Source organism: Monodon monoceros, unplaced genomic scaffold (assembly GCF_005190385.1).
Source record: "Monodon monoceros isolate NGI ecotype Baffin Bay Population unplaced genomic scaffold, NGI_Narwhal_1 Contig3025_ctg1, whole genome shotgun sequence".
In the NCBI taxonomy this organism is placed as follows: domain Eukaryota; kingdom Metazoa; phylum Chordata; class Mammalia; order Artiodactyla; family Monodontidae; genus Monodon; species Monodon monoceros.
The window spans coordinates 1-14,401 of NW_021698949.1; the positions used below are offsets into that span (position 1 = coordinate 1).

At 51.6% G+C, this 14,401-nt stretch overlaps 1 protein-coding gene across 1 annotated transcript in view; it reads left to right on the plus strand.

Annotated features, from left to right (window-relative positions):
- Positions 1-490: 490 nt before the first annotated feature.
- LOC114901012 (plexin-A4) overlaps positions 491-14,401 on the plus strand; it is a gene marked incomplete at its 5' end in the record, with an annotated part of 35,028 nt that continues 21,117 nt past the window's right edge. The window contains 5 exons of the mRNA XM_029232639.1: positions 491-642; positions 4,728-4,845; positions 9,980-10,116; positions 11,377-11,541; positions 14,012-14,105. Coding sequence (XP_029088472.1) covers positions 491-642; positions 4,728-4,845; positions 9,980-10,116; positions 11,377-11,541; positions 14,012-14,105 — 666 coding nt within the window. The remainder of the gene's footprint in view (positions 643-4,727; positions 4,846-9,979; positions 10,117-11,376; positions 11,542-14,011; positions 14,106-14,401) is intronic.

Below are 14,401 nucleotides of genomic sequence, written 5' to 3' on the forward strand. Positions count from 1 at the left end.
CACAAAGAAAGTGTCCTGAAATCTCAGTGGAGAGAAACCGAGAGAACGTCTGGTGCTGGGGAAGTGACTTCTGACGAGGCTCTTGAAAGATGGGTGGATGCCATCGTGTGGAGGGCTGTGTGGGCCGATAGGAGGCTTGTTCATTTTCTCTGAGAGTGGAATCAACACGAGCATGCGCTGGAAGGCCTTAATCCTGATTCTCTGTGAATTACCCAGGAGCACTGCGGATCACGTCCTCTCTCTTCTTCTGTGAAATGCGAAGAGGAACAAGGGGCTTTGAACCCTGCTCCTAAAACCATACACAGGCACAGACTATTCTACCAGAAGCTCCTGCCCGTTGACAGTCCCAGACCTGGGTGCCCTCGTGGACTTGGACTCAACTCAGGGAATGGGATGGAGATAGGAAAGAGGCAGCAGCCCCTCCCTTGCCCCATCAGCAGTGGGGGATCGCGCTGTCTTGGTGTCTGATTACTGTGCTTCCTCCTTCTAGATAATCCCAGTGACAGGCCCCCGGGAAGGGGGCACCAAGGTCACCATCCGAGGGGAGAACCTGGGCCTGGAATTCCGGGACATCGCCTCCCATGTCAAGGTGGCCGGCGTGGAGTGCAGCCCTTTGGTAGATGGCTACATCCCTGCGGAACAGTAAGTGGAGGCCGTCCGAGACATGGGAGGAGCAAGGAAGAGAAGTCCATATAAATAGACGGTTGATGTTGACTTACCTTCCCCGATCAACAGTAGATGGTCTTAGAACTTATGGACAGAAAAGGAGAATGTCCCTCACATTCTAGGGTGTGGGGGACTCCTACAACTCCCCAGCCCCCGAACTAGCTAGCTGCCATATTGGGGGAAGTCCAGAAAGGGGAAGGGGAGATGGCTGGGAGAAAAGGGGAAAGTGATCATTACCTCCTTGAGGTGTGAGGTTGAGTAGGAACAAGACAAAGCAAAATCAAAATCCGCAGAAGTGTGAGTTCAGCTCCTTGCCCTAGCTGCCTCCGCTGTCCCTAACTCCCCGCTCCTGTCCTCTCCCGGTTACAGAAGAAGCTAATCCCATGTTCCCCTCTGTGGAGGCTGAGAATGAACCTTCGCACCCACTCTCAGGCCTGTGGGGACTTGGGTTGTTTTTCTCCAGCAAAGTCTGCTGGTCCACGGAGAGGGCCATTCAACGAGTGACCTTGACCTCTAACCTATGTGGCAGGGAAGGTTTGTGAGTCATGTATTGCCTTGTAAATAAGTAAATACAATTTTCCAGCCCAGCAAACACAAGCATGGAATAAATATGCACCAGCGCAATAGAATCTTATATTCTACACCCTCTTTGCTGCCCCTCCCAGAGTGAAACCTTGCCACTTGTCCCCATGTGCATAGGTAGGTGAGTGCGTTTATGCTTGTGCTGGTTGAGTCTTACCCAGATTTTGTGATTCTGGAACCATCAGTCCTGCCGTCCTCAATTCCTCCTTGATTTCCGTCCGGTTCTTCCCAGAACACTCATAGTAGATAAGATGATTGAAGGCTCCAGGCTTGGTAGGACCCATGCTGGTCCATCATCACTTACTTACCCAAAGACCTTTCTGTGGCTCCTTCAACTTTTTGTCCTTCCTAGAATAAAACCAAAGCAGGCTGCTACGGATATACTGTGATTTGGGGAACTTTAAAACGCCCTACTCTGGACTTGTATAGCCAGATATAAAAAATATCATAAAGCCACATGATTAAGTATCGTGATACTTAATAAGATAGAACACCAGAAAAAGAATCTTGATACATAAAAATTTAGTATGTGATAAAGATGACATTTCAAATCAGCAAGGAAAGCAAAGCTCATTCAATAAGTGGTACAGTTTCACCCCCTGGTAAAAGTACCATATCAGATTCTTATTTCCCATTATACACCAAGGTAAATTCCAGGTGGATTAAAGAGTTAAGGGTAAAAAATGAAAATGTGAAAGGGTTAGAAGAAAATGCAGGTGAGAATTTATTTGATTTCAAGAAAGGGAAGGTGTTCCAGGTATAACTGCAAAAGAAAAAATTATAAAGGAAAAGATTAGATTTGAGTATGTAAGACAAAACTTGTGCACCGAAAACCCTGTGTGCGAAGTAAAAATATGAATGATAAACTGAGAGTATTGTTATGGCCTGTTACAGTATGCTTTTTCTTAACATTTAAAGAGGTTAGATAAAAGATATAGGTAAAAGGCAACTATCACAAAATTAGCAAAGAGCATGAATGTGCAATTCACAGGACAGACAAAGAACTAAAGTCATATTAAAAAATGTTTAACATCAGTAGTAACCAATAAAATGGGGAACAATTTTTCAAAGTTAATGCCCACCCAGTGCAGATGAGCGGCATAAGAAATAGCTCATCCATACATTCATGTCGGGAGGGTAAATTGGGACGACCTTCCTGGAAGGCAGTTTGGAAATGCAGGTCAAACATCTTTAGCCTGGGCATAATTCTTCTAGAACTTTCCCTAAATAAACAGAATGCACAAATATTTATTTGCAGGAATGCTTATTTTGGCCTTATTTGTAACAGTGAAAATGTGGAAGCAATTTGTATATCTAAAACTAGGGAATTAATTAATTTAATAAATTATTGCCTATACATAGGACAGTAAACTACACAACCATTAAATGTGATATGTAGAAGAATCATGACCAGGCATATACTCAAGGTATATTAAGTGAGAACACAGCTTACCAAGCAGAATACAGAGTTTATAATTAATTTTGTAAAAGGAAAGCAAGACTGGAAACATGTACACCAATATGTTGACAATGGATACTTCTGGGTGATGCAGTTGGGGTGGGAGTGGAATGTAGGTATGGCAAGTGCTTTTATGTACTTTTAAAAAAACTGAACATGTATTAATTATGTTATCTGAACAGAAAAGCATAGATTTTTGCTAGACTCTCACCCAGAACCCGGAAGCCAGAAAGTAAAAAATGAGCAATTGAACCACACAGATAGTTTTAAACTTTCAAGTGGCAAAAGACTTTATAAACCAAGTTGAAAAACAAGTGATCAACTGAGAGAAAATAATTTCAATATTTATTATGGAGAAAAGTTAATTCTCCTAATTCAGAAGCTCCTACAAAAAGATAATCCATCAGCGAAATAAAGAGAGGGCATCAGACAAGTCACAGGGAAGGCTATATAAGATTTAAGCACACACACACACATACAATACATGCAACCTCACCAGTAATCAGGGGAATAAAAATGAAATTGAGATCTTTTTTTCCCTATTATATTAGAAAAAATTTTAAAGGACTGATAATATCTAGTGTTGGACAAACAGTGAAGTAATCTCACTCACTTGCTGTTGATGGAAGTAAAAGTTGGGACAGTCCTTCCAGACCATTATTTCCCTCTACTATCAAACATTAAAAGCACAAGGGCTTCCCTGGTGGCGCAGTGGTTGAGAGTCCCCCTGCCGGTGCAGGGGACACGGGTTCGTGCCCCGGTCCGGGAAGATCCCACATGCCGCGGAGCGGCTGGGCCCGTGAGCCATGGCCGCTGAGCCTGCGCGTCTGGAGCCTGTGCCCCGCAAACGGGAGAGGCCACAACAGTGAGAGGCCCGCGTACCGCAAAAAAAAAAAAAAAAAAAAAACCCACAAATAGTCCTTCTCAGAAATCTATTTTAATAAATATGCAATGCTTAAGGAGGTGTGTAGGTTGGTTCCTTTTGCGGGGTTATTTGGAGTAGGAGAAAAATCAGGGTAAGTTAAATGTATAACAGTAGGAGGCTGGTTAAATAAATGATGACACAGGCCTCTTATGAAATACCATGAAGCTGTTAAAAGAAGAAAGCGGAGCCGTGTGTACTGTGACATGAGGGAAAGTCCGTGCTGTTTTGTTGAGTGAAAAGGCAGGGGTTAAAAATAATGGGTGGTTAAGTTCCACTTTTATTTTTAAGATCATGTATATGTTTCTTTACATATGCACGTTTGTATATGATTGTACATGTGTATATATACACATTTATGTTTATATGCGTGCATAATATCAGACATAAATATATATACACACGTGTGGATATATGGGCAAATCTATATATTTGGGCAAGTTGCCAAACTTTTCCGTGCCTCAGTTCTTCATTTATAAAATGGAGATTATATATATTATATATTTGCATAGGTCTAGAGAAAGGTCTGCAAGGATTTATACACCAAGGTTTTGAGAGATTAGTGACGAAAGGCACACTTTATTTTACTGTCACATTTTGATACTGTCTCGCTTTCAAAGGGTATGAACCAATTTTGTAAGTGAAACAATAAAAATTTTTTTAAAGGGGAGAATTTATGACCCTCCCCCCCGGCATGAAAAGCCCCTCCCCTGCCAGGCCCCTGGCTGGGGCTGGGAGCAGAAAGCACTGCCTGGGGCAGTCCATGCCTTGGGAGCAAAGAGCTCCTAGGCGAGGACCTGCAAACCTTAGGTCCCTGCTCCGAGGTCCCTGTCTGATGGCTGTGTGCCCTTGGGTAAGTCACAGTTTACTGAGAGCCTCTAAGGAGACCTCTGTAGGTCACACTTCCTCATTTCCTGAGAACCAGGGAGGAGCCCCCGAAGGGAGGAATCAGGTATCTTTCACCTCCTCCTTCCCTGCCCACCCCTGAGATCTTACTACAGAGAAGGAGGCCTGGGTAGGTGTAGGGCCCAGGGGTCACGGCAGGGAGACCTGTGACCCTCCTGTGACCCATGGGGGTCTGTCCTCTCCACCCTGCAGGATCGTGTGTGAGATGGGGGAGGCCAAGCCCAGCCAGCACGCCGGCTTCGTGGAGATCTGTGTGGCTGTGTGTCGGCCCGAGTTCATGGCCAGGTCGTCGCAGCTCTATTACTTCATGGTGAGTCCCGGCCACCAACGGCCTGGCCAGGCACAGGCCACAGACCTCTTTGCCATGATTGCTGAGCCCTTCTAGACCTCTGTGGGCAAACCCAGGCCAAAGTCGTGGGAGTCCCGTCCTGCAGCGCTTGAGAGCACAGCCTTGGAAGTCGGGAAGACCTGGATTCACATCCTGGCTAGGCTGGGCTGGGCTGGGCTGCAGCTCCAGGGAAGTTGCTTTGGCTCTCAGGCCCCAATGTCCCCTTCTGGCCGAGTGTCAGCGTGACACGGTGGGTGAGAGTGTGGGCTGTGCATGGGGACTCCTGGGATTTGAGCCCTGGCTCTGCCTCTTATTAACTGGGTGGACTTGGGCTAGTTGTTTAATTTTCTGTGCTTCAGTGTCTCCATTTGTAAAATGGGGATGATAATACTAAGCATCTATCCCACGGTATTACTATGAAAATTAGATAAAATAGATTTATCACCTCTAGTGTCACTGCCTTTACGATTTCTGTGACTGCCACCATGACTGCTGTGCCCTGCCCTTTGCCTGTGTGCTGGCACCCCACCACTTCCATCCCATTATCCCCAGTCATCCCACCTTCCTCACTCACCATCGTCCTATGCCTATCTTACTCCCTCTCGCCCCAACACCCTTCCCCACATTTCCCTCCCCACCCCAAGGCCTCTCTGCAGATCTCACCCCTGCCCTCACATTCCCTCCAGCCTGGACCCTCCCTGGCCCCTGAAAAGGGTACCGGACCAGCCCTGGTGAGGGGTTCTGTGAGCAGGGGGACTTGGGAACCTCCCTGCCTTGTGACGACAGGGATGCTGGAGACATGAGCACATCCCCTGCTACATACATCACATCATTGCCAAAACTGTTTTACCATCCAGTTAACTTCTCGGGTTAATGCCAGATGTGATGAGATCATTTCCTCATGATTCTGAGCTGCTTTTGGAAGCTGGAAACCTGAAATGATGGATTTTATGACTGGGGGTCAAATGCCCGGAAATATGTCATAGAAGCCCATTTTTCTCCTTCCTTCCTTCCTTCCTCCCTCTTCTTTCATCTGCCTTCCTTCTCTTTCTTCTTCCTCCCTTTAACTGACAACCACGTATCACCTTGCACAATACCTCTCCCTAGGTTATTTGATAAATACTTGCTCAATTGGTTGCATTTTATAATATAGCTTGATGGGCCTGGCTTGCAGGTGTGACAGTGATGAGTCAGACCCCATGCAGCCCCTGCCCCAGGAGGCCCACAGTCCAGAAGGACAGAGGAGATGAAGGACTTGCACACGATGTGACTGGGCGGGGGCAGTGGTTGGCGGTGAACCTGGGAGGGATGTGCCTCAGATGCCCCTCTCTGCCTGGGTCCTGACCTCTGCAATGCTCCCTCTCCACTCTTTGAAAGCTAACCAACCTTATAAATATGGCTGTCACTAAACCCACACAGGAGCTCACTTAGAGGAACACACACATGTCATGGATTTAGTGGATGTGTATAGTTTTACCTATTCGTTTAGCATTTGTACTCCCACCTTCTTCGGAAAGGGTTTGAAGGAATTTCCAAGTTAAACCCAATATACTTTAAGACAACTAGTGATGAATGTATATATATTTACATAAATGTATATATATATATAGTATATCATATATATATTTATATACACAGACATTGTTATTCCAGCAGAGTTGAGATAACGAGAGGGAGAGAGAGACTGAGGTGGGTAGAGACACGGACAGCGCTCCCCAAGCAGTTGAGAGGTGTGGCGTGGCATACGAAAGTTTGGCATGAAATCTGGCTCTGAAATTACCTGGCAGCTGTGGTAAAAGGGAGGACACCGCTGCATGGCCAAAGCAAGCACTGGACTTCCTTGGCCAGTCAGTTACCTGGAACAGTTTTTATCCTGTGGTCTCTTGGCGGTGACAAAGTGAACGCTACCAGGAACGGCCGCTACTTCATTAAGCTGACGTTTCCTTTGGGCCTCAGCTGTCTCTGCTGTGTCTCCAGCCAGGCTTCTTACCTTTGTGACTAATTCAAAGGCCACCGCCCCCTGGATGTCCTGCCATCACCTCCCATGGCCCACCCGAGCTGTCAGCTCCCATAAACAGCGTGTCCCCCTCCCTTGCCCATTTCTGTCAGTGGCCTGTCACCGGACCCACCATCTTGGTGGCCTGTGGCTCGGCTTCCCCTAATGCCTGATGTCAATCCCTCTATCACCATGTCCTGGAGTCTTACTTTTCCCATTCCCTTTGCTACTGCAGTGGCCCCCTTAAATCCCTGCCGTTGGTCTGAACCCATTCTAGTCCAGCCACACTGGGGGATACCATTTTCATCATGTCAGCCCCCAGCTCAAGAAGAGCCCAGGGTGCCCACTGCCTCTCGACTTGTCCAGGTTCCTTGGTCTGTTCTGCCCTGCCTATCCAATCCTTCCTCAAGCCTTCGAGTGGCCTGACTCCCTTCCCTTCTCTGTCTCCCTCTTCAGCTGCTCCTTCTTCTGTGATACCTGCTCTTGGGCTTAATTCATATAACACATCTATGTGGTAGACAACCAAAAGCCCCTTCTGCTCTCAGGGAAGGTCTTGCCTGCATGAGTGTTTCTACCCTGGGAGCAGGATGTGGTTGGATGTAAGGTATTAAGGGAAGGCTTCATGGAAGGAGCCAGAAGGAAAGGCAGGACCTGTCTAAGGCAGAATACAGTTTTCCATATGGATCTCGAGTAGCGGAAGGCTGTTCCCGGCATAAGGTGTGACATGGAGGGGCACCAGAAGAGGGGAGCAGAAGGGAGTGGGAGCGGGGGGTTGACGGGGACGAGGGGAAATCGGAGCAGAAGAGCAGGGAAGGTGCGAGTTGTTGCCACAAGGCGAAAATGCATTGGTCCAGTGGGTCCCTGGGACTCAGACTCGTGCTCACTTTTCTATTGGAGGCACTATCCTGGCAATACACACCCGCTTGGGAAGAGCTGCGGGGGGAGGAATGGTGCCACGGACCCCAGTCTCCTCCCAGACCCCAGTTTGCATTAAGGACCTGGTCACTGAGCCACCCCCCCTCACTGCCGACAACAGAGCTCCGAGGGGTTCAGGGTGGGAATGAGGGGCAGAGGTCCCCCGTGAGTCATACCAGGGAGGCAGGAAGGACAGAATGCCCCTCTGTCACACGCCCACCCACAACACCTCCGAGCCTTCACTGCCTTCCCACCCTGCTGGGCAGCTGGCAGGTGGCACTCTTGGGACCCCCATGGAAGCCCCTGGCGAGCCCCTTTTCAGGGGTGCCTCTCAGGGCCTGGGGATGCTGGGGAGCCCCTCCCAGTGCCGAGGTTTGGGTCTGCCTCAGTTTCCCTCCACAAATCGGGCCAGGCTCTGATGTGTGGGTTTATTCACCCAAAGCCCTGACACCAAGGCCCATAGACCGCAGATCAGCACTCTTGGGCTGTTGCCAGCTCTATCCCTGGAGATCTCTGTAGAGGCAACACTTTTCCCCCCTTTGCCTCCATCCAGGGAGGGAGCCAAGGGAAGAGATGGCAAATAACGCCACATCTGATTTCCCACGCAGACCCGCTGGAAAATAGTTATGAAGCAAACCTTGAATAATGAATAGGTTCTCCCAACTTTAAAACATGTCTCCATATCATCCTCTCCCCAACCCCAGAGTAACTCAGCACCCAGCCAGCCCCACACAGGAGGGCCACTGCAAACCCATCAGGGTTCCTCACTTGTACTCCTTCCAGGACCCTCACCCCTAGGCTGCCAGGGAGCTTGTTCTCCTTTCCACGTTGCCCCTTACCCCTTAAGTAACTCCCTCACTTTCCCTTTCCTCTCCGGGGGGGTCAGCAGGAGCCAGGTCTGAAAGCTCTCCCTTTACAGACAGTGGGGCGGAGGCACCATCTGTGGGAAGTTAGAACCAGAAAACAGTCAGGCACCTCTGAGAGGACCACTTTTTGATTCTTTGAGATCAGAAAGGGTAAGTGACTTGTGCTGAGTCACACAGCACGGTGTAGGCAAAGCTGAGAAAGGAAGGCTCTTGCAGCAGTCTCATCCCCCACCCTAGCACGGGTCTCGGGTTGAGCCAGAGCCAGCATAAGCCGTTCCTCGGCTTGGCTTGGTGGGTGTCACGGGGCTTCCAGGTTTGGGATCTGCAGGGACCAGGTGGGCGGGCCCCGCGAGCGAGCCTGCGCTGAGCGGATGCTGGGCGCAGAGGTCCGCCTGTGTTCCCGTGGGTCCCTGCGTGTCCCGACACGTGTGCCCTGTGCGGGGACCGGGGCGCACACGTGCCAGGCCTTGGGGCTGCAGGCTTCGCTGGGGCTTCTCTTCTCCTCCCCTAGTGTTATCCATCGATCGAGGCCTCTCGGAGAGGAGGTTGCCTGCCCGCTCCGAGGAGCTGAGTGGGTTCAACTTTTGGTGCAGAATTCTTTAAGGGAGTAAGAGAGGAGAGAAATCTTCATTTAAATGCAGATACAGGCTTCTCACCTGGGACTTAGGAAAGTTTTTTCCATTAAAATGCTAATGAAAGAACAAACTGAGACTCCAAATCCTCAACTCACAGATCCTCCCCCACCCCCACCCCCACCCCCAATCTGACTCTTCACTCAATCCACTGACCCTCCTTTGCTTCTCCTCCTGGGTTTCCCTGGGGCTCACACATCTCATTGCTCTGGCCGCTGGGTGCTTTGGGCAGCTCTCTGGAGAGGCCTGTGGAAGGGGCAGCTTACCTTCCTGAAAGCGACCCTCGCTGGAGACTGGAGAGGTGGTGGAGAACTCCAGCTCTGGAGTCAGTTCTCAGGCCGCTTCTTTGCTCTGTGACCATGGAAACTTTACTTAACATCTCTGAATCTTGTCTTTAAGATGGGTAATAATGCCTACCTTGTAGAATAGAATGGGTGATTTTAAAAAAATGTCTATCTCACTATAGATACACATAAAATATAAAGTCTGTCACTTAAAAGGTCACTACGTAGTAGCTAATATTATTATGACTGTTATTAGTGTAGAGGTGCACATGCTCGCCAGTCCCCACAGGCCTGGGTAAACTGAGCCTGCTCTCTGGGAGGCCGCCATGACTAAGGATTCCAGAAGGCGAGTGGAATCCGGGAATGGGGTGCTGCCTCAGTCCTACCCAGGAGCATCCTCAGGCCAGATCCTTTCCTGCACAGACGCTGACTCTCTCAGACCTGAAGCCCAGCCGGGGGCCCATGTCCGGAGGCACACAGGTGACCATCACGGGCACCAACCTGAACGCAGGCAGCAACGTGGTGGTGATGTTTGGGAAGCAGCCCTGCCTCTTCCACAGGTAACTCACCTCAGGGCAGGCTCCAGGGTTCGCAGCTCAGAGGGTGGGCGGGGCTGACAGGCAGCAGACTTCCGGCTAACCTTCTGGAGGTACCTGCTCCTCCCTGAGAAAGTGGCCGTTCGCTTTGGGAGAGGACTTTCTGGGCATACTTGGCTGTGGCTTAGCCCGGGGACCTGCCAGGCACCCCTTCCTTGGAACGGCCCATCATGCCGTTGCCCACCGTTTAGCCTTGGTGCCCGCATACCACCCACTGTGCAGGACCCTAGGGTTCCACGGGACACAGTTTGGAATCTAGGGCCCCTTCCCCCTGGGTTAGCTCCTGGCCAGCTGCTGCAGAGCCAGCCGGGACTGCCGAGAGCTGGCTGAGGTTGAACCTCCAGGGGCAGCCGACTTTCCTTTCCCTGGTTCCACCATCCAGTCCCAGGAGAGCACACCGTCCATGAGCCAGGAACCTGGGGCGGGGGTGAGGGTTGGAAGGGAGGCAAGAGGTGCCCCTAATGCAGGACTAGAAGAGGTGTGGTTGGGGACATTCCCTGCGCCGCTGGCATGAGGTTCTGCAGAGAGAGATTTTCCTGGGAGAGAGCTATGCTGAGGGCTGCGACAGATCTGAAGTGAGGCCAGGCCAGGCCTTGCCTGAGCGTTCAAGAAAAAAATGGCTCTGACACTTGTTAAAATGGTAAAGAAGAGCTTGCTCAGGACTATTGCAATAGGTGTCAGGACTGTCGCAGTGGAGAAAGAGAGTGGGCTTGACTCCAGATACGGCAGACAGCTGGGGATTTATAGCCAAGGGGCAGAGCAAGGGAGGCAGTGGATGGAAAATTACTAAGAGGAAACGAGGTTAGGAGGATTCTTGCTAAACCGACTTAACAGGACTCTTGCTGAAGGCAGTCAGGGTGACCAGACATCAAGGGTTAAGGAGGCGGAATTTGATCAGATATCAAGGGTACTCAGATATGGGGGGGTGGGTTTCTTGCCAAACTAAGTTAGCAGGATTCTTGGTAAAAATGGGGGTCAGCAAATCAAAGACCGGGCCTCAGGAAGAAGCCTAGTCAAAAAGGGGGCTCAGAGGAGCCCGTCTACAGTCTGGTCAAGGAGAGAGTCTTTGTCAGTAGTTCTCAGGGCTTTGTGTCGGGGCGCTGCTCCCCCACTGCCTCTGACGAGCCTGATGAACAGGGAGGGTCACGGGAGGGCCCCGACCCAGGACCACAGTGTCCCGCCCAACACCACCCAGGAGCCCAGCTCCCCATCTCCCTCCCGCAGACGCTCTCCGTCCTACATCGTATGCAACACCACGTCCTCAGATGAGGTGCTGGAAATGAAGGTGATGGTGCAGGTGGACAGGGCCAAGATCCACCAGGACCTGTTCTTCCAGTACATGGAGGATCCTACCATCGTGCGGATTGAGCCCGAGTGGAGCATCATCAGGTAGGGCCTGCCCTGACCTTGGGCTTCCCTCCTCGACCCTCCAAAGCCAAGGGGAGTTCTGGGGCCCAGTCCTGCTGTGGGGACTGATGAACTGGGGGTGGTGGTTCAGAGCACCCCCCAGGTCAGACCTTCCTGGCGGGGCTGCCTCCTTCCACCAAAAGCACTCTGAGCAGGACCCGGCCCTGGGGGCCGATTTGAGGATTGCTGGGCACACTAGGAGGCCAGAAGGTGCTGCAGAGGGCATCCTGATGGCCAGGCCCCTGTTGATGTTGGGGAAACTGCTGTATCAGGGGCCTCGGGGGGAAGTGGACTTGGGCTCAGAAGGAGTGGGTGCAACCCAGCTCCACTGCTTAGCAGCCAAGTGACCTTAAATTAGTTAACCTCCCCGGATCCAGGGTTTCTCACCAGTCAGCTCCCTCACGGGACACTGAGAGGATTACGTGAGGTACAAATACCCAGTGCGGTGCTGGCTCGTCTCCCCTCCCTCCTCACCCCCTCTACCCACATCCCCCGTCCTCAGCCCTCCCCACCGTCTGCTTCAGCTCTGGAGGATGTCTGGGGTCAGGAGAGGGGGCAGAGCATGAAGATGTGGTTACCACAAGCTGAGATGGGGGGTCAATGACGAGTCCAGTCCAGAGAACAATCTTGTAAACCAGGGTCAGCAAACTCCAGCTGGGGGGCCAAATATGGCTGTCCGTCTGCTTTCATAAATAAAGTTTTATTGGAACACGGCCATGCTCATCCAAATATGTTTTGTCTCTACTGCTTTCTCACCACCGCAGCAGAGCTGAGTAACTGCGACAGACCACGTGGCCTCAGTGAGCCTAAAATATTTACTGCCTGGCCCTTTACAGAAAGAGTTTGCCACCGGGCCTTACACCCAAACACCAAAAGGCAGCCTTTGGGAGATGCAGCTTGGTTGTCCTCAGCAGTTAGTCTCTGAGGCCCAAGCCTTATAAGCTTTAGCCGTGACCTGAAAGCAGATACATATAAGACAGAGAGGGACAGAGAGCCTGTAAAACCTAGTCCAGGATTTGCCCCCAGGGCCTGGTGAGTCCAGGAAGTCGGCACAGCCCCCTGTGCTTAGGCAAACTCTGTGGCTCCTGAAGGCGTTCACAGCCTGGTTTAATTCAGTTCTTCCTCGTGTCACTGGCGCAGAAATAGAGGTGTTGTCCCTCCTGGCACTCGGCAGTCGCCCCCAGTCACTCTCACATCAAGAGGGAGGCTGGAGGTGCGTTCTGAAGGGGCCGGGGCTCCAGCGGTTTCACTGCAGTTAACGGAGTCTGGGATGGGGTGGGGCTCTGCAGAACACGTGGCTTTACACTGCTCGCAACAGCCTGGGTTACTGATGAGTGGCGATGGGTGATGGGGGCGTTCGATACACGTGTGTCGAATTGATGACCGAATAGATCGGGAGCTGGCTGGACTCCAGAAGCTCATTCGCCAGCACTGCCGGGGCCGAGAGACTCTCTGGGTTTCGAGGAAATCTTCCTGCATGTGCATACGTGGGGTGGGGACTTGCTTCAGTGGGGACCGGTGGAGGGCGAGAGGAAGGGAGGGCAGGAATGGCGTGTAAAGGGGGGCAGATGGATAGAGGGGTAGAGATGAATGGGGCTGTCAAGGACTCTTTACCCACAAGCTTATAACCACTTACCTGTTTTAAATAGATTCTTCTCAGTGATACTCCCCTGATTGCAGATAACATAATTCATCACTTTCCTTTGAGTAGCCCCCAAGGAAGCTAGCCTCCATCCCATGCCAGCTTCTCAGTGGCCCTGAAGATAGGACAGTGGCGTCCAGGTTTCCATTGAAAAGCTACCCAAAGGCGAGTCTCCTAATCGCTGGGCGTTAGCAGTCCTTTGGCTGACTCCCCAGGGTGCGAGAGCCCTGGAGCATTTCAGATTTGCATTCTTACAGGAGGTTCCTGAGTGGCTGGGCCTTGGCCTTTCCCATGTCCCAGCCGACTGAAGCCTCTAAGGTGGAAATGTGTGGTATGATTGTCCTGGGGGAGGAGGCTGTGCTCAGACTTTGGAGGGTCTGGTGGAGGGTCGTCTGGAGCGAGGCTTCCCTTAGGCCAAGGCCAGGGTGAAGAAAATTCCCTGAGACTGGGGAGGACAGGGAAAGAGACGCTGGGAGACTGCAGAGAAGCAGCTGGCTCAGGTCAGGAGGCCTCGGGGGCCAAGAGGGCCGTGCTACAGGCCCAGCCTCCGTGCAGTGTCCGCACTCCGAACCAGCTCAGTGCAGGACGGCCGCGGACATCTGGTCATCACTGACTTCCCCTCGGCTGCTGAGGGCTTGTCCTTATTATTATGCAGTCAGCTTGTCATCTTGTCCCCGTGAACGTTACCCTGCCCGCCGGTTATCACCGTCTTCAGCGCTGGGGCGCAGCCTGATAGATCATCGTCGTCGTCAGGCGCTGTTGCTATTCCTGTCCCTGTGTTTACACGCCTCCTTCTTTCTTCCCCACCAGTGGGAACACACCCATCGCCGTGAGGGGGACTCACCTGGACCTCATACAGAACCCCCAGATCCGTGCCAAGCACGGAGGGAAGGAGCACATCAATGTGAGTCCGGGACTGGTGGGGCTCACGGGGGGGCTGTCCACTCGGCGCGTGGCCGCCCTAAAGGGTGTGGGCTCTCCCAGGGCTCAGGCAGGCTCACCCCAGACACCGATGACCCATCGCGTGTGACGCCCCGGACACTGGGATGGCGGGATGGGGGAGCAGACATGAGGCCATTTCTACACTCTGGGGTACAGGCATGCAGGAGCAATCTCTTCTGGGTTTCTGGGGCTTCTTATTCTTAATAAGGGATGGAAGACCTTTATTCTTCCATCTTCTGACCCCCAGTGCCATTCCTT